Raw genomic sequence first — 19,706 nt, 5'->3', positions numbered from 1 at the left:
AATGGGTTTCCATGACTGAGCAGCTGCACACAAGCCTAAGATCACCATGCGCAATGCCAAGCGTCGGCTGGAGTGGTGTAAAGCTTGGCGCCATTGTACTCTGGAGCAGTGGAAATGCTTTCTCTGGAGTAATGAATCACGCTTCACCATCTGGCAGTCAGACTGACAAATCTGGGTTTGGCAGATGCCAGGAGAACGCTTCCTTCCCGAATGCATAGTGCCAACTGTAAAGTTTGGTGGAGGAGGAATAATGGTTTGGGGCTGTTTTTCAAGGTTTGTGCTAGGCCCCTTAGCTCAAGTGATGGGAAATCTTAACGCTACAGCATACAATGACATTCTAGACAATTCTATGCTTCCAACTTTGTGGCAACAGTTTGGAGAAGGCCCTTTCCTGTTTCAGGATGACAATGCCCCTGTGCACAAAGCGAGGTCCATACAGAAATGGTTTGTTCGAGATTGGTGTTTGGAGGAAGAAGAAGGATGAGTACAACCCCAAGAACACCATCCCAACCGTGAAGCATTGAGGTGGAAACATCATTCTTTGGGGATGCTTTTCTGCAAAGGGGACAGGATGACTGCACCGTATTGAGGGTTGGATGGATGGGGCCATGTATCGCAAGATCTTGGCCAACAACCTCCTTCCCTCAGTAAGAGCATTGAAGATGGGTAGTGGCTGGGTCTTCCAGCATGACAACGACCTGAAACACACAGCCAGGGCAACTAAGGAGTGGCTCCGTAAGAAGCATCTCAATGTCCTGGAGTGGCCTAGCCAGTCTCCATACCTGAACCCAATAGAAAATCTTAGGAGGGAGCTGAAAGTCCGTATTGCCCAGCGACAGCACCGAAACCTGAAGGATCTGGAGAAGGTCTGTATGGAGGAGTGGGCCAAAATCCCTGCTGAAGTGTGTGCAAACCTGGTCAAGAACTACAGGAAACGTATGATCTCTGTAACTGCAAACAGATACCAGATATTAAGTTCTGCTTTTCTGATGTATCAAATACCTATGTCATGCAATAAAATGCAAATTAATTACTTAAAAATCATACAATATGATTTTCTGGATTTTCTGGATTTTACAGACCTCTACATGCTTTGTAAGTAGGAGAACCTGCAAAATCGGCAGTGTATCAAATACTTGTTCTCCCCACTGTATATACAGAAAATGATGGAAGAAGAGAAAGAACGGTAAAGAGAAAGGTGAAAAGAGAAAGGGAGCGGTGAATATGACTAAATAGAGATGAAAAGCGAAAGATCCAGGGAGAATAAGAAGCAGCTATGACAGTCGTCAGGTATTACACCGTTCAATAATTCAGATGAAAGGAGTAGCTAGAAGAAAAAGCAGAGTTAACTGTGTGAGCCAGCCAGCCTGGCCATTAAGTCCTTCCCTTAGCTCCCATATCAATACATTAGCCAAGACAAGCCACATGTATTTTACATGTTCCTCTCAGCCTCAGATTGATGTGGGCATAATGATGTCCTTTGTTTCCGTCCGTCGGGAAGGAGCGGGATACTGTGTGTGTGTGTGTGTGTGTGTGTGTGTGTGTGTGTGTGTGTGTGTGTGTGTGTGTGTGTGTGTGTGTGTGTGTGTGTGTGTGTGTGTGTGTGTGTGTGTGTGAAGGGGTCAGGGAACAGACGGTAAGGTAAAAGGTCTGCTAGCTATTCTTAGGTCACATCCCTGACCTGAAATGGTCTGTAAAGCCATGAGTTCCTGAGTGTGTGCTGTGTTCATGTATGAGAGACATAGGGCCGCTGTCCCTCTTAGTTTCCCTTCCTTCCCTGACTCTGTTCCATCCCCATACTGTCCATACAGAAATGACTCAGCTTTCTGGCCTTTTATTTTGTGTGACTGTATAGTACCTCCACACACCACAATCCCAGCTGGTTAAATACTGGAGTAGTTGTGGTTTAGGATTGTTTTTCTGTTATCCTGGCTGGCCAAGTGTGTGTGTGTGTGTGTGTGTGTGTCAAGAGCTGGGTCACTGAGGGCCTGATGATTATCTGTTCTGGAATCTGAGGGTTCACTGCCATGGTCACTCTGAGATGAGCCGGTTGAGCGAACGGCTTTTAGAAGCACCGCAAGGCCATGGAACACACACACACGTAGGCACAGACGCACACAGACAGACACTCACGCACGCACGCAAGCACACACACACACGCACACACGCACACACACACGCACACACACACACACACACACACACACACACACACACACACACACACACACACACACACACACACACACACACACACACACACACACACACACACACACACACACAGCTATTACCGGTCACTCACTCTAAGCCACATGACACCACTACTTCTCTGATCTCTCTTTCCGTCACTCTTTTTCTCTCTTCTGGCTTCTCCCTCGTTACCCCTCTCCCTCTCCCCCCTCTCCCCCTTTCCCCCTCTCCCCTTCTTTCTCTCCCTCTCTCTCCCTTGTCCCCTTCCCCTGGCTCTCAGTAGTACCCTTGCTCAGGTCTGACAAGGTTATGGCAGTGTGTTCAGTGAGTATCTATTGATTTCCTCCACCACAGATCCCTGCAGCCAGGGGGGGGGGGGGATTTGCTGCTTCAGATAACACTCTGTCTTTATTGTTTATAACTGCAGCCCCCTCTGTTCTCCCCTGCGCCCCCCCCCCCCCCCCCCCCCAGCCATGTCCCGTGGCTGCCCCTCCGGGATGGAAGGTGGATTGTCACACTGTCCTCCCTCTCCCGCTCACATCCATATGTCCAGGCCCCCTGCCCCTTGTTAACGACCCGACAACTAGCTTGTCACTGACAGCCAGGGCTGTCCTCTCTCTTCCTCTCGCTCTCTCTCCTTCCCTCTCTCCCTTTATTTTGCTCTCCTCTGCTTGTGGACGGTGTAACAGAAAAACAGAAAGAGTAAGGTGCAAACACCAAAATTTCACAAAAAGTTGACAGGACACTACTAAGAACGTATGACAATAGTCAACATGTGCTTTATTCTCAAATTTGATACCCTCAAATGTCTTGTTTCCATAAAAGCAGTTTTAGTAATGCAATTGTTTTAGTCATGGTTTTGGCTGATTCACTTTTGGTAGGGAAATCAGCTTTGATTGGGGGGTGGGGGTTTGAGTCTGTGAGCGTTGGACCCCAGACAGACAGAGGCGTGAGTGGCGCTGTGCCAACGCCAATAAGAGACGGCATTAGAAGCCAGTGGGAGGGGGATATTCATGCATTATTCATCATTAACCAAAATAATCCTGACATGGTAGAAGGGCATATTTTGAGGATTATATGTAGTACTAAGGGATATGCAATAATATGTAGTACTAAGGGAGTAGTATTCCATGTGTGGAGATTGATAGTTCTGTTCTGTGGTAATTAGTATTTTGTTTACTTGTGATTCAGTGTCTGTGAGACTCTGGGGACACTGTAGACTCTGGGGACACTGTAGACTCTGGGGACACTGTAGACTCTGGGGACACTGTAGGCACCACCAGGGTGTGAAGGGAGTGAGAGAAAGAAAAGCCCAAGAAAGGGGTACAATAAAGATGCTTCTTGAAGAGGAATTCACACAATTTATGTGTGAAAAAATCTGATGTAGCATGCTGGACAGCTGGATATCATTTCAAGAATAAGATCATTTTATTTTATAAGCCATGGTAAACACCCTCATACCCACAAGAAAAAATACTATAGTTTACTATAGAATACTACAGGACTTACTATAGAATTCTGTAGTACACTGTAGTAAACTGTAGTAAACAGTAGAATACGCTACTACACAATATATATTTCATTTTAATATTCCTCAACCCCCCCATATCCCTATTTGTGCCACCAACGAGTGAGAAATCTACATGCCAAGTATGTACCATATATTGTATTCCATATAGCAGTGTTTCCCAACCCTGGTCCTCCAGTACCCCCAACAGTACACATGTTTATTGTAACCCTGGACAAGCACACCTGATTCAACTTGTCAACTAATCATCAAGCCCTCATTGAGTTGAATGAGGTGTGTTTGTCCAGGGCTGCAATAAAATGTGTACTGTTGAGGGTCCTGGAGGACCAGGGCTGCAATAAAATGTGTACTGTTGAGGGTCCTGGAGGACCAGGGCTGCAATAAAATGTGTACTGTTGAGGGTCCTGGAGGACCAGGGCTGCAATAAAATGTGTACTGTTGAGGGTCCTGGAGGACCAGGGCTGCAATAAAATGTGTACTGTTGAGGGTCCTGGAGGACCAGCGGTGCAATAAAATGTGTACTGTTGGGGGTCCTGGAGGACCAGGGGTGCAATAAAATGTGTACTGTTGAGGGTCCTGGAGGACCAGGGCTGCAATAAAATGTGTACTGTTGAGGGTCCTGGAGGACCAGGGGTGCAATAAAATGTGTACTGTTGGGGGTCCTGGAGGACCAGGGGTGCAATAAAATGTGTACTGTTGAGGGTCCTGGAGGACCAGGGCTGAGAAACACTGCCACATAGGTTATAAGCACTGAACCTATTTGTTTAGACACCAGTCTTACCTAATTATAGGTTATGGAAAATGTGCTCTTTTGGTATTTTTTTTTTTGGTTTCCTCCAGGAGAAAGCCCCCACTTCCATGTCAAAGTTAATAAGGCAGAAACACTACAGTAAATACTACAGTATACTACAGTAATGTCAGCAAAAACACCATAGTGAGTACTATAGTATATAAATATAGCAATACCTCAGTATTATACCATAGTAAACTATAGTAGTTTTTCATGTGGTTGCCCAGTGAAAACTGCATGCTCTAGTTACAGACCAATATCCAATCCACATCTGTGTTTTGGATCATAATCTAGTTTAAAGGGGTGGAGGAATTAAGACTTCTGGGAAGTAAGAATCTATGAAGGTAGATAGCAACATTACTCTCCCCAAGGACACTCATGAGAAGTTACTCTTAACAAGGCCACAATCAAATTCAATCTCCCGCCGATCTGCTTCTCCCAACAGACCCACATGACAAAATACTATAGTATACTATGGTATAGATACTATAGTACTCACTGCAGTGTTTTTGCACATGAGTATTTACAGTTAACTAACTTCTTCTTCTCCAGTAGGGGAAGTTGGCATCCAATTTGTTGCATTACCGGCTGTTGGCATCCAATATGTTGCATTACCGGCACCAACGGAACTATAGTATAGATCCATTACAATTTGTAATATAGAAATACAATAAACAAATTAAAAAACAGCCTTCCAACTAACCCTTCCCTCATTAAAAAGCCACTACCCCCATTCCACTACTTTGACCTTATCTGCTCCTACACCATGCCATCGGTCTGGAAGGACGAGACACCAGCACTCAACACACCCTGGAACTCGTCTGAATTCAAATCTCAAACACCCAAGTATATCTCTGCAGCTGCCACCACAACATCTATTTGCTGTGAGTTGATGTTCTATTTCTGCAGTACAGTTGATAACCTCTCTCTCTCTATGAACGCTAAGAAGCCAACCTTACTGAAGCATGTTGGCCTATCCCTCTGTGCTGGCACAGATGTAATACTCACAGGGATCCCTTCAAGATCCCTTCCCATTAACCCATCCTCCTCTACTTTCTTTACTGCCTCCACAGAGGATAATTCTGCACTTACTAAAATAGAAATAACTATATATTTTTTTTCACATATTTTTCTTGGTAACATGTTTTTTTCACATCAAACACGTTTGTGTTTTTGCAGATGTAGTGTTTTTCTACAGTGTTTTCACCTGGATAATACTGAGGCATTTACTATAGTGGTCTAGAGTATACCACAGCATTCTATAGTAAGTACTACACATGATTGAGGGATACTACAGTGTGTACAGTATACTACATAATTACTGTAGTATTCTGTAGTAAACTGTAATATTTTTCTAGTGAGCACACAGGCACACATGTAAGCACACACACACACACACACACACACACACACACACACACACACACACACACACACACACACACACACACACACACACACACACACACACACACACACACACACACACACACACATTCTCTTGAGACAACGGAAGACGTCAACCCAAACGTCCTTCACGTTTGCCTCCAATGCAAGCAAAGGCTATAATTCATAAAAGCTGCCATCTTATAGACAGGCATCAAACTCTCAAAATGGCCGTCAAGATAAGAAACGCGAAGGACAGAGTTCCTCGAAATGATACATTTATATCCAATATCATCTCTTTAAAATCATTTCAGAGGGAGGCCAAATCGTAGAAGTTTTACGGCCCTGTCGGCATATTCATATTTCTTGTGTTTTTTAAAATCATGCCATGTCTTTTATTGGCTAAGAGGCCCTATAAGAACCGGGTGTGCTGAAGTACAGCGCGCTAGTTGAGTCAGACTTGATGATTATTAAGTCTGATTGCGAACTTTACATGAATAACACTTTGTTTCTGTTTCTTTCAACATTTTGTTTTACCAAGAATTCACTTGGGGCTTGAATCTCTTTGCCAAGAGAGAATGAAAGTGCAAGTGAACGTGATGTTACAGCCATACTGTGGTTATTAGCACGGTTGGAAGCAAATTGACCAATCAGTTTGCTTGGCAGGAACTAACATTTTTCTATGAAAATATCTGGATTAACAATCTAAAAATCTAGCCCTTGTCCACTCTATACAGTTACAGCATATTCTGGCTTTTACTGACATGATACAAGTTCATATGGCTGGTTATGACTTATTTATGTAATCAGTAGACCAGATTAAACTGGGTTTACGATAAAGCTTTCTTTAAGTGATGTGCAATCCAAGAATGGTCCAGTATCTAGTCTTGGCAGTGATGCACACGCTTGCAAGCACGCACACACCAGGATTTAGTGGTCTTTTTTGATCGCGGAGTTATAATTCTGCATTCAAAGTTGTCTTTGCATTTTTATTTCAGTCACATCGCAGAACTCGTATCCAGAACGATTTACAGTAAGTGCATTCAAATAATTAGCCTGGGAAAATGACATAGTATTGCTTCGTAAGTAAAAGTAAGTAAGTGTTAGGGCTGTCTGCATATTGTTGGGGGGTGTGGTAGAATGTAAGTGTAACTGTAGCCCTAATCTCGTTCCCAGACGCGCTGTGCACAATAGCTTGGAGAGGAAGTTACTGTTGCCCTCGTGATCTTGGCCTATAATATTTATTAAGACGCATAAGACCGCTCATATAAGACCTACAGAAGACCTCCCTACCAAAAATATTTCCAATCAGCATTTCCCACTTCTGACCCTTCTCTCTCTCTCTCTCTCTCTCTCTCTCTCTCTCTCTCTCTCTCTCTCTCTCTCTCTCTCTCTCTCTCTCTCTCTCTCTCTCTCTCTCACTCTCCCTCCTGGGCACTCATAAAGGGTTCTTGATTTAGTTGATTACAGATGGCGGTACAGTGCTAGAGTAGTTGATTATTATAATAGCACACTTGACTAAGGGCGGCAGGGTGGCAGTGGTTAGAGCGTTGGACTAGTAACCGGAAGGTTGCAAGTTCAAATCTGTTGTTCTGTCCCTGAACAGGCAGTTAACCCACTGTTCCTAGGCCGTCATTGAAAATAAGATTTTGTTCTTAACTGACTTGCCTGGTTAAATAAAGGTAAAATAAAAAATAAAACTAACGAGGGAGCACATTGGTGTCAGTCGTGGGATCCTGACTGAGTGACGGGAGGGGAACAGGGTTGTCCAAACCCCGACCCCTGTTTTGCATGTGAAAGGACTGCAGGATTTTCTCTCTGTCTGAGTCTGGAACCCTCAGCTGACCAACATGCATAAATCTTAGAGGGGGGGGATGCGATGGGGGGATGTGGAGTGCAATGTGGTAGCTGCCAGGAATCCAACCCCCACTGCATACCAATCGTTGCACCCCAAAAAACAAGCCCCCCCCAGGGCAACACCCTATAACCACAACCTCCCGCCAACCCAGCACAAAACCCAGACAAAAAAAACGGTCCAGAAAAATGCAAATGACCTTCCACTTATAAAGAAACAACAGCTTCTATAAACTAGATCTATCCCTCCTGCCAGACCTTGGCACGTTCCTCGCCCCACCCCAACCTATGTGAACATGTCCCTGTCTGGCTGTAACCCTGTCCCTGTCCCTGCCCCTGCCTGTTCCCCTAGCCCATGTCTTCCTACACATATCCTATCACCTGCCTTTGCCCCTTCCCATGTCACTGTGTACAGCTCAAGCTCTAGCCTTGTATGTGCCTTGTCTCTGGTTCCAGCTCTTGCTCCATCCCTATAATTCCTGCCCAATGTCTGTCCCTGTCCCTGACTCTAGCTCCAGCCCTGTCCCTGTCCCTGACTCTAGCTCCAGCCCTGTCCCTGTCCCTGTCCCTGACTCTAGCTCCAGCCCTGTGTCTGTCCCTAACTCTAGCTCTAGCCCTGTGTCTGTCCCTGTCCCTAACTCTAGCTCCAGCCCTGTGTCTGTCCCTGGCCCTGGCTCTAGCTCCAGCCCTGTGCCTGTTCCTGGCTCTAGCTCCAGACCTGTGTCTGTCCCTGTCCCTGACTCTAGCTCCAGCCCTGTGTCTCTCCCTAACTCTAGCTCCAGCCCTGTGCCTGTCCCTGGCTCTAGCTCCAGCCCTGTGTCTGTCCCTGTCCCTGACTCTAGCTCCAGCCCTGTGCCTGTCCCTGGCTCTAGCTCCAGCCCTGTGTCTGTCCCTGGCCCTGGCTCTAGCTCCAGCCCTGTGCCTGTTCCTGGCTCTAGCTCCAGACCTGTGTCTGTCCCTGTCCCTGACTCTAGCTCCAGCCCTGTGTCTGTCCCTAACTCTAGCTCCAGCTCTGTGCCTGTCCCTGACTCTAGCTCCAGCCCTGTGCCTGTCCCTGGCTCTAGCTCCAGCCCTGTGTCTGTCCCTGTCCCTGACTCTAGCTCCAGCCCTGTGCCTGTCCCTGGCTCTAGCTCCAGCCCTGTGTCTGTCCCTGTCCCTGGCTCTAGCTCTAGCCATGTGTCTGTCCCTGTCCCTGACTCTAGCTCCAGCCCTGTATCTGTCCCTGTCCCTGGCTCTAGCTCTAGCCATGTGTCTGTCCCTGTCCCTGACTCTAGCTCCAGCCCTGTCCCTGTCCCTGTCCCTGGCTCTAGCTCCAGCCCTGTGTCTGTCCCTAACTCTAGCTCCAGCCCTGTGTCTGTCCCTGTCCCTGACTCTAGCTCCAGCCCTGTGTCTGTCCTTGTCCCTGACTCTAGCTCCAGCCCTGTGTCTGTCCCTGTCCCTGGCTCTAGCTCCAGCCCTGTGTCTGTCCCTAACTCTAGCTCCAGCCCTGTGTCTGTCCCTGTCCCTGACTCTAGCTCCAGCCCTGTGTCTGTCCCTGTCCCTGGCTCTAGCTCCAGCCCTGTGTCTGTCCCTAACTCTAGCTCCCGCCCTGTGTCTGTCCCTGTCCCTGGCTCTAGCTCCAGCCCTGTGTCTGTCCCTAACTCTAGCTCCAGCCCTGTGTCTGTCCCTGTCCTTGACTCTAGCTCCAGCCCTGTGTCTGTCCCTAACTCTAGCTCCAGCCCTGTGTCTGTCCCTGTCCCTGGCTCTAGCTCCAGACCTGTGTCTGTCCCTAACTCTAGCTCCAGCCCCGTGTCTGTCCCTGACTCTAGCTCCAGCCCTGTGCCTGTCCCTGTCCCTGTCCCTGACTCTAGCTCCAGCCCTGTGTCTGTCCATGTCTCTGGCTCTAGCTCCAGCCTTGTGCCTGTCCCTGACTCTAGCTCTAGCCCCGTGTCTGTCCCTGTCCATGTCCCTAACTCTATCTCTAGCCCCGTCCCTGTCCCTGTCCCTGTCCCTGGCTTTAGCTCCAGCTCTGGCCCTCTGCCTGGCTGTGTTTAAGAGCTGGCTGACTACTAGTGACCTTCAATAAGGAGGGGATCCCGAGACGGCTTTCCCAGACACCCACTGACCTTTCAGCCAGACGGGGCATGGGGAGGGGGGACAGGGGGATGGGGATGACGAGTGGAGAGCAGGGAAGGGAAGGCCTGGTTAACTGTGGACTCTGAACTGGCCAGCTACCGTTAGTAGTTTATGTGAATCCGCTATTGTTTTGTGTGTGTGTGTGTGTGTGTGCATTTGCTGTTTGTTTGTATGTGTGTGTGTGTCTTTGTTTGGCAGAGCCCTCTTCCCCTATTGTGTAAGGAGAAAGGTTCCATATGCAAAGCGCGCTGAGCCTCAACCCTGAACCTGCACTAATCGATTTGTCTGTGGAGGCGAATCGGTCACACTTCGAGATCCACATTGCACCTCTCGCTTTGTGACATCATAGGCCCTGGCACCTCTGCCAGTCAAGGCAACACTGACAGATTATGTTGAGGAAAATAACAGGACATACCTTTAACACCTCAAGAGAACAACAGGAACTACAACAACAAGAGAACGAGACCCACAGCCAAAAAACACCAACAATAATGTCAGGAGGAATAGCCGCCATTAAGGATAAGAGTGTTTGTTTATTTGGTAATCTGTAGTCCTCAGTGGTCCTCTGTAGCTCAGTTGGTAGAGCATGGCGCTATTTTACTCAGCTTATGCTGTCAACCATGTCCAATCACCATCTCCATGTCCATGTTTCAAAAGCCAGTCATGTATAGCTCCTCATTCTTTGGAAGAAGGACACAGCCATTCTTTGGAAAAAGGACACATCATTCGAAAGATGGAGGGGTATGATGGTATTGGTTGTCAGCCAACCACCTAAAAAAAAGAGTGATGGACAAACAGTGCACGATTGAGACAGATCTGTAACTAGCTAGCTAGCCAACCTTCTCCAACATTCTCCTGGACTATAAGCTTTTCAAAAACATAATATTAAAAACATTGATTAAACTGCAATAGTGAAATTAACCAGAGCCAATTTGTTTTCCAACAGTAGCAATAGCAACCACTAACTTTTGGCTATCAATAGTTTCTGCTTAGCTGCCTGGCAAGCTAGCTAGCAAGCATGGTAATGGTACAGTAGAGTTACGGTACCTCAAGCATTTGTTTTCATAGGTCTAAAATATAATGCAATCTTCTAACGTTACCAAGGTTAAGTTATTGCCCATTTTGGTAAATGCTATTTAGCTAGCTAAGTCCATTAGCTTTCTAGCTAACGTTCGCTATCTATGTAACAGCTTACAGTACGGTCACACAAATAATTTGGCAACATTACAGTAGCATTTACTTTCAATTGGGGGAGATGTCAGAGTCAATGTCAACTGATTTCCTTTTGACTATTTAGCCGGGAAGTTCTATTACTATGCCAGCTAAGTTAGATAATACTTTGACATACAGGGAACGAACTTTGTTATAAACAACATTATCTACAATACCAGTCAAAAGTTTGGAGACACCTACTCATTGAAGGGTTTTTCTTTATTTTGACATTTTTTTACATTGTAGAATAATAGTGAAGACATCAAAACTATGAAATAACACTTATGGAATCAGGTAGCTACCAAAACAGTGTTAAACAAATGAAAAAATATTTGATATTTGATATTCTTCAAAATAGCCACCCTTTGTCTTGATGACAGCTTTGCACACTGTTGGCATTCTCTCAACCAGCTTCACCTGGAATGCTTTTCCAACAGTCTTGAAGGAGTTCCCACATATGCTAAGCACCTGTTGGCTGCTTTTCCTTCACTCTGCAGTCCAACTCATCACAGGTCATCTAAATTGGGTTGAGGTCGGGTGATTGTGGAGGCCAGGTCATCTTATGCAGCACTCTATCACTCTCCTTCTTGGTCAAATAACCCTTACACAGCCTGGAGGTGTGTTGGGTCATTGTCCTGTTAAAAAAAATGATAGTCCTACTAAGTGAAAACCAGATGGGATGGCGTATCACTGCAGAATGCTATGGTAGCCATGCTTGTTAAGCCTTCATTAAATTCTAAATAAATCACTGACAGTGTCACCAGCAAAGCACCCCCACACCATCACACCTCCTCCTCCATGCTTCATGGTTGGAACCACACATGCAGAGATCATCCCTTCACCTACTCTGCGTCTCACAAAGACACAGCGGTTGGAAATAAAAAATCTCAAATTTGGACTCATCAGACCAAAGGACTGATTTACACCAGTCTAATGTCCATTGTTCGTGTTTCTTGGCCCAAGCAAGTCTCTTCTTATTATTGGTGTCCTTTAGTAGTGGTTTCTTTGCAGCAATTCGACCATGAAGGTCTGATTCAAGCAGTCTCCTCTGAACAGTTGATGTTGAGATGTGTCTGTTACTTGAACTCTGTGACAAATTTATTTGGGCTGCTATTTCTGAGACTGGTAACTCTAATGAACTTATCCTCTGCAGCAGAGGTAACTCTGGTCTTTCTTTCCTGTAGCGGTCCTCATGAGAGCCAGTTTTATCATAGCTCTTGATGGTTTTTGAGACTGCACTTGAGGAAACTTGAAAAGTTCTTGAAAAATTCCAGATTGACTTACCTTCATGTCTTAAATTAATGATGGACTGTCATAATCTTTGTTTATTTGAGCTGTTCTTGCCATAATATGGACTTCAGTATAAAAACCCGACCTTGACACAACACAGCTGATTGGCTCAAATGCATTAAGAAGGAAATAAATTCCACAAATTAACGTTTAACAAGGCACACCTGTTAATTGAAATGCATTCCAGGTGACTACCTCATGAAGCTGGTTGAGATAATTCCAAGAGTGTGCAATACTGTCATCAAGGCAAAGGGTGGCTACTTTGAAGAATGTCAAATATAAAATATATTTAGATTTGTTTAAATCCTGTTTGGGCTAGGCGTCCCGCTAGCGACTCCCGGTGAAGCAGGAGGGCGCACAATTCAAATAACTAATCATAAAAATTATGGATATTAAACATTTAGGTACATACAAGTGTCTTATGTCGGTTGATAGCTTCTTGTTAATCTAACTGCACTGTCCAATTTACAGTAACCATTACAGCGAAAGCTTTGCCATGCAATTGTTTGAGGACGGCGCCCCACATCAAAATATTATTCCACCGGCACAGGTTTCATAAATTCACAAATAACGATTAAATATTCACCTACTTTTTGAAGATCTTCCTCTGATTTGTCATCCAAAGGGTCCCAGCTATAACATGTAGTGTTGTTTTGTTAGATAAAATCCTTCTTCATATCCCAAAAAGTCTGTTTAATACCATATATTCTTGTAGGCTGACTAAATTAACCTAGTTAGTTAGGTTTGCTCTGTACTGCTAATTGTTCTTGAGGTAGTGTGACACAATTATCCTGTTGGTTTCAGAAATCAAAAAATACGCATAAGCCCCATAATGGAGTGTATGTCCCACTTGCAGGCATTTGCCACCACAGGCGTTTGGCCTGCCGATGCGGGCAACAGGCCAGCTCCGAGGCGGAAGAGGTGTTATGACCTCTTTCAGAAGGTATGTATTACGATGAGAGATAATGGTAAGACGTGCAAAAGGCCTATGACATTTGAACTTTGTGTTCATCTAGAAATCACACTGTATGGGTAGAAATAGCTGTCAATAAATGTAGGACAAAACCACTAATGAGCAGCAACTTTATTCTAATATTTTGCCATCAAATTGTCATTGCATATTGTAACAAAGAGATAATACATGGGGTCAAAGTCCCAAGCTGGGATCTTGTCAACCAATCAGAACAGGTTAAGAAAAGTTCCAGAGAGAGATAGAGTTCATCACCCCTTGACTCTCAGTTTCGGGTGTGGGGGATGCTTCTCCAGCGCCCACAGCTTCTCCAGCGCCTACAGCTTCTCCAGCGCCCACACCTTCTCCAGCACCTACAGCTTCTCCAGCGCCCACACCTTCTCCAGCACCTACAGCTTCTCCAGCGCCTGACAAGCTGACAGGCTTAAACAACATGTATTCTCTTTTCTGATTTGCTGAAATTAGATGCCCTAATGTTGTCTCTGTATTTTACCCCCTATATTTGAAACAGGTCTCTACCAGTGGACCTGCTGGGCCAGCTTCTCCAGTGCCCACAGCTTCTCCAGTGCCCACAGCTTCTCCAGCGCCTACAGCTTCTCCAGCGCCCACAGCTTCTCCAGCGCCAACAGCTTCTCCAGCGCCCACAGCTTCTCCAGCGCCCACAGCTTCTCCAGCGCCCACAGCTTCTCCAGTGCCCACAGCTTCTCCAGTGCCCACAGCTTCTCCAGCGCCTAAAGCTTCTCCAGCGCCCACAGCTTCTCCAGCGCCTACAGCTTCTCCAGCGCCCACACCTTCTCCAGCACCTACAGCTTCTCCAGCGCCCACAGCTTCTCCAGCGCCAACAGCTTCTCCAGCGCCCACAGCTTCTCCAGCGCCCACAGCTTCTCCAGCGCCCACAGCTTCTCCAGTGCCCACAGCTTCTCCAGTGCCCACAGCTTCTCCAGCGCCTAAAGCTTCTCCAGCGCCCACAGCTTCTCCAGCGCCTACAGCTTCTCCAGCGCCCACACCTTCTCCAGCACCTACAGCTTCTCCAGCGCCTAAAGCTTCTCCAGCGCACACAGCTTCTCCAGCACCTACAGCTTCTCCAGTGCCCACACCTTCTCCAGCACCTACAGCTTCTCCAGCGCCCACACCTTCTCCAGCGCCCACATCTTCTCCAGCGCCCACAGCTTTTCCAGCGGCCACAGCTTCTCCAGCGCCCACAGCTTCTCCAGCGCCCACAGCTTCTCCAGGGCCCACAGCTTCTCCAGCGCCCACAGCTTCTCCAGTGCCCAAATCTTCTCCATTTCCCAAATCTTCTCCATTTCCTAAAGCTTCTCCAGCGCCCAAAGCTTCTCCAGCGCCCAAATCTTCTCCATTTCCCAAAGCTTCTCCAGCGCCCAAAACTTCTCCAGTGCCTACAGCTTCTCCAGCACCTGCGTCTGTGGCTGCTGTTCAGACTCCTCCATTGAAGACTGCATTGAACTTGCTGTCAGTGGTAAATATAAAATATATATCATTTTTCCTCAACTACTATGGCTCTGCTGCCATGATAGAACACTGATTCAGATAATCCTTTTGAGAGATGACTTGGTTTCTTCTTCTTTTCATTTGCAGTTCAGTAAGGCTTTGGCGGCTCTCATGTGTCTGCAGCAAGACCAAACCTTAAATTGGCAAAGAAGCTTGCTCAGGTAAATAAAATACAGGCTAACCTGCCAAAACATTGGTTCTTATTGATCTGCTTTTATAACAATATAACTTTTAATAACCTTAATGTAACTATATATTTTTTTTACAGACACTAAGTGTCTGTAGCCCAGCCAAGTTGTCTAAAGCCTCTGTGGGTGCCCCCACCCTTGCACTGGCCTCAGTGAAGGCCTCAACCCTTCCTCTGGCCTCTGTGAATTGCCCGACCTCTACACATTGTCTGCAGGTGCCCAAATCCCTGCACCGCTGTCTGTAAGTGGCATTTTACCTACTACGTCATGCATTTTAGAACTAATACCTAGAACCTAGAACTTACATCAATCAAAACATGATGGAGAAAAACAGTTGTGTGTCATCTTTTAAATATCACATGACCATGTTGTCGGAATTCATATACATTTATTTTAATTTTAGTATGATGTGCCTAGGAAGCCTGTTTGGGTAAATATGATATTGCTTAACCTGTCAAGAACATTGCGTTGTGTCTAAGAACAGCTCTTAACTGTGGTATTTTGCTCATATACCACAACCCCTATGAACGTATTGCTTAATTATGTCAGGTAATATGTGCAGTCCATAAGAAACCTCAACAGATAACTGATCATTTAAGATACCAATTGCATAAACAATGTAACGAGAGTATATTCAGACCCTTTGACATTTTCCACATTTTATTACGTTACAGCCTTATTCTAAAATGGATTAAATAAAACTATTTCCTCAGCAATCTATACAATTACAAAAGGAAAATAGGTTTTTAGAAATGTTTGCAAACTTATTAAAAACCAAAAAAACATAAATACCTTATATAAATAAGTATTCAGACTCTTTGCTATGAGACTCGAAATTGAGCTCAGGTGCATCCTGTTTTCCTTGATCATCCTTGAGATGTTTTCACAACTTGATTGGAGTCTACCTGTGGTAAATTCAAATGATTGGAAATTATTTGGAAAAGCACACACCTGTCTATATAAGGTCACACCGTTGACAGTACATTGTCCGTAGAGGTTCGGGACAGGATTATGTCGAGGCATAGATCTGGAGAAGGATACCAAAACATTTCTTCAGCATTAAAAGTCCCCAAGAACACGGTGGCCTCCATCATTCTTAAATGGAAGAAATTTGGACCCACCAAGACTCTTCCTAGAGCTGGCCTCCCGGTCAAACTGAGCAATTTGGGAAAAGGGCCAGGAAGGTGACCAAGAACCCAATTGTCACTCTGACAGAGCTCTAGTGTTCCTCTGTGGAGATGGGAGAACCTTCCAGAAGGACAAACATCTCTGCAGCACTCCAAAAATCACGCCTTTAGGGAAGAGTGGCCAGTCTGAAGCCACTCCTCAGTAAAAGGCACATGACTGCCAGCTTGGAGTTTGCCAAAAGGCACCTAAAGACTCTCAGACCATGAGAAACAAGATTCTCTGGTCTGATGAAAGCAAGATTGAACTTTTTGGCCTGAATGCCAAGCGTCACATCTGGAGGACACCTGGCACCATCCCTACAGTGAAGCATGGTGGTGGCAGCATCAAGTCAAGCGTTCTGAATACTTTCTGAAGGCACTTTATGTTAGAATTATGCTACAATAATCATTCTATTAATTTAGGGGATATTAAATTCACCAATGTGAAAAAAAAGAAGTTTTGGAGATTATACTGGTTGTTAAAAATGTTATTTCTGGCAGAGTTGGGATTGGAACTAGTGACCATTGGTTCCTCTCTTCCCCTGTCCAAACACAGGAAAAAACTATTCCATTGTTTTTCAGCTCATTATAATAAATAATATATACTTGTACTCTGAAGAAGAACCATACATGTTTTACATTTTCCTTATTCTATCTATGTCACTCTAATAGAGTTCAATGAGTAATTCAAATGTCCTGTATCCCCTCTTTAATAGCACCTTGTACCATTATCTGTCACTATTGTCCTGGGTAGCACTATGCTGTCTCTGACCTCCAGTGTACAGCTTGCCCTGGCGTCTGTTCGCGTCTGTTTATAGCCACCCGCTGTGTGTTCATGTACACAAACACACACAAACACACATGCACGTGCACACAAACATAGACACACGTACACATGCGCGCGAGGGTTGGGCTATCTCCAGTTAGACACAGCGAGGTCACTCTTAGACTGCACACAGCTTGGCCACAGCGTGACGTCTGTTCCAGACATCAACAAAGACACATGTACACGCAGGTGCAAGCTCAAACAAGGGCATACACACACACCGACAAATGCGTGCACACATGCACCCACGATGGGCAGACACAAACTCTAAAGGAGAGCGTCTTAGCCAATGCCTTTATCCCACAGAGCCAATGCGTTTCTCACTTTCCATTCATCAAGCTGTTTAGCGGTGGCAAATTGAGACGTGTGTAACTGCTCAGACAATTGATCAAAGCCTACCTATAAGTAGGTGTGTCAGCCACATTGGAAAATGAGTATCTTTACAGAAAATGGAAGCACTTCAGCTGCCAGTTATTCCTGTGCTGTCTTCTGAAGGTTTTAGCATGCAGTGTGGCGCGGTCTGTCACAGTGTGGATGTGAAGGCAATGCGAAAAACTAAAGGTAATGACTGCTGTATAAGCCCTGTGCGTTGGTGGAGGGAGGAGAGGAGGGGAACTCATTTAATTGCTCGGAGGGAGCATGACAATTGAGTGGAGAGAAATGAGAGACAATCTCGGAGAGTATTGATCACCTTGACTCTTCCACTCCAGCTCGGACCCCCTCCTGTGCCTCTCCTCTTCCCCCAATTTACAGCCCTAATTTAGATGTCTGTGTGTGTGTGTTTACATGTATCTTACTGTGTGTGTCTTTGTGAGCCTTTTTGTGTGACTGTATGTGACTGTGTGTGTGTGTTTGCTTTCATTTCTGTATGTGTGGGTGTGTTTGTGTGTTTTCTTGTATGTGTAACGTATGTGTTTGTGTTATAATGTGTGTGTGTGAGATGTCTCTGATCGATCCCTGTCCCCCAGTGTGACCCTGTCTGGCTGCTCTCCTGCTCTTCAAGGCCTAATGAGACACTGTTCGTCCTGGGACCACACAGCGCCTCTGCTGTGGGTCACTGTCAAGGCAACGACCTTCCACCCCTGTCTCAGCCCAAGACTGAATCAATTCTCCCCGACCAGACACCCCTCCACCCCTACCCTCACCCTGACCAGCACCCTGACACCATAGCCAACAATAGGACAGACTGTGTGTGCGACAAAGACGTCGTGAACCGTTGAAGCGTTTAAACTCTCCGATTAAACTGTGTGCAGATATCCTCTGTCTTTTGGTATGATGGCAACCATCACAAGTACTCTTGGACACTACACATTTTGGGTTCAAATTGGAGGAAAATCATTCAACCACCACTGTTAGCGGCTGAGCTAAGTCGGAAAAGGATTCATCTTTCCTCTCCATTCTCTGCATTCATTTCTGGCCTGGTTTGACTCAATGATGTACATCCTAAGCCTGTAGATTATCTTTATCCTTTTCTCGCTCTCCTTTGCTTGCCTCCTTCTCTTTTGCCAGAGCGCTCCACAATACATTTCTAATCAGGTGTCGGGGAAAAAAGGGAAGGAGAGAAAAAAGGAGAGAAAGGAAGAGAATGCCTAATTGAAGCAAGGGATTTCTCCTGATCTGCTCTGAGCTCTGTCTGGGTGTAAGTTCTGTAAGCACTCTCTCTCCTTCTCCTTTATCTGTCCAGTGAAAGAGAGAGAGAGAGAGAGAGAGAGAGAGAGAGAGAGAGAGAGAGAGAGAGAGAGAGAGAGAGAGAGAGAGAGAGAAAGACAGATACAAGTGCTGCTGAGGTAACTGCACAATGCCTTCTTCAGAGGCACACTCATTTGTCCTTTGATTACATTTCCCTTAAACTGTCTCCGTCCTCCTTTCTCACATTGGAGTGAAAATACAGAGCAGCTCTGTCCCAGGAGTCATCCATTAATCCTTCCATCAGTATGTCTCGCTGTTCATCCATCCGTTCATTCATTCGTCGGTCCATCCGTCCTTCTGTCTCTACGTTCATTCGTTCATTTGTTCATTCGTTGAAAAATGGCATTGAGACAGTGAAATTGCAGCTGAACAATGACACAGCTCTACCTCTTACCTCAACATAACAGCAACAGCCTGCTGTAACTTCCAGAGGACTGGGAACCGCCCCTAACACCACTGGTGGGAGGGGTTATCTCTGGGGTCATTGGGGTCGGCTGTGCTGAGAGGAGGGTGTGTATGTGTGTACTCTGGCACTCCTTAGTGCCGTGGGGGACTGTTCGGGGTCAGACGTCGCTCACTCACTGATAAGGCTGATTCGTGGAAGTCAGAGGGAAGAGAGACGTTATCTCAGTGTGTACTGTATGTCGACCGCAACTACCTAGAGAGGCCATGGTCTGCCCCGGCACAATGATAAGGAAGAATGGACCCAGTTCACCCTGATAATGAGAGACCCATAGACAATAGAGACAATAGCGTGGTTCATTGCCCTCTCTCAAGTCTCCCTATCTTGTGGACAAAATGGCCTCATGGTTGTTCAGTGCGTAAGGTTTCACTGACACTGGGGGAAAATGATGTATTCATATCAAACATTCCCATTTTTCATTAGTGAAGTAGTGGACGTCCATGTACCATGTAGTGCTCTATGGAATGTGTGGATCCATTGAGGCTTACAATGACTGTCTTTCCCATTGTTGGAGTGTGGCCTTGACA

General features: G+C 45.9%; 1 protein-coding gene across 1 annotated transcript; it reads left to right on the top strand.

Moving 5' to 3' along the window:
* The first annotated feature begins 13,255 nt into the window (after positions 1 to 13,255).
* On the top strand, positions 13,256 to 18,247 carry LOC116373099 (vegetative cell wall protein gp1-like). Its single transcript, XM_031821845.1, has 4 exons — positions 13,256 to 13,311; positions 13,635 to 13,743; positions 13,850 to 14,815; positions 17,996 to 18,247. Exons 1-4 carry the CDS (start codon positions 13,256 to 13,258, stop codon positions 18,245 to 18,247), a joined length of 1,383 nt encoding a protein of 460 aa, XP_031677705.1.
* Positions 18,248 to 19,706: the final 1,459 nt, after the last annotated feature.

Source organism: Oncorhynchus kisutch, linkage group LG4, assembly GCF_002021735.2.
Source record: "Oncorhynchus kisutch isolate 150728-3 linkage group LG4, Okis_V2, whole genome shotgun sequence".
Classification (NCBI taxonomy): domain Eukaryota; kingdom Metazoa; phylum Chordata; class Actinopteri; order Salmoniformes; family Salmonidae; genus Oncorhynchus; species Oncorhynchus kisutch.
Note: the sequence above shows the minus strand (reverse complement) of the source record. Positions and strands in the feature narration are given on the sequence as shown.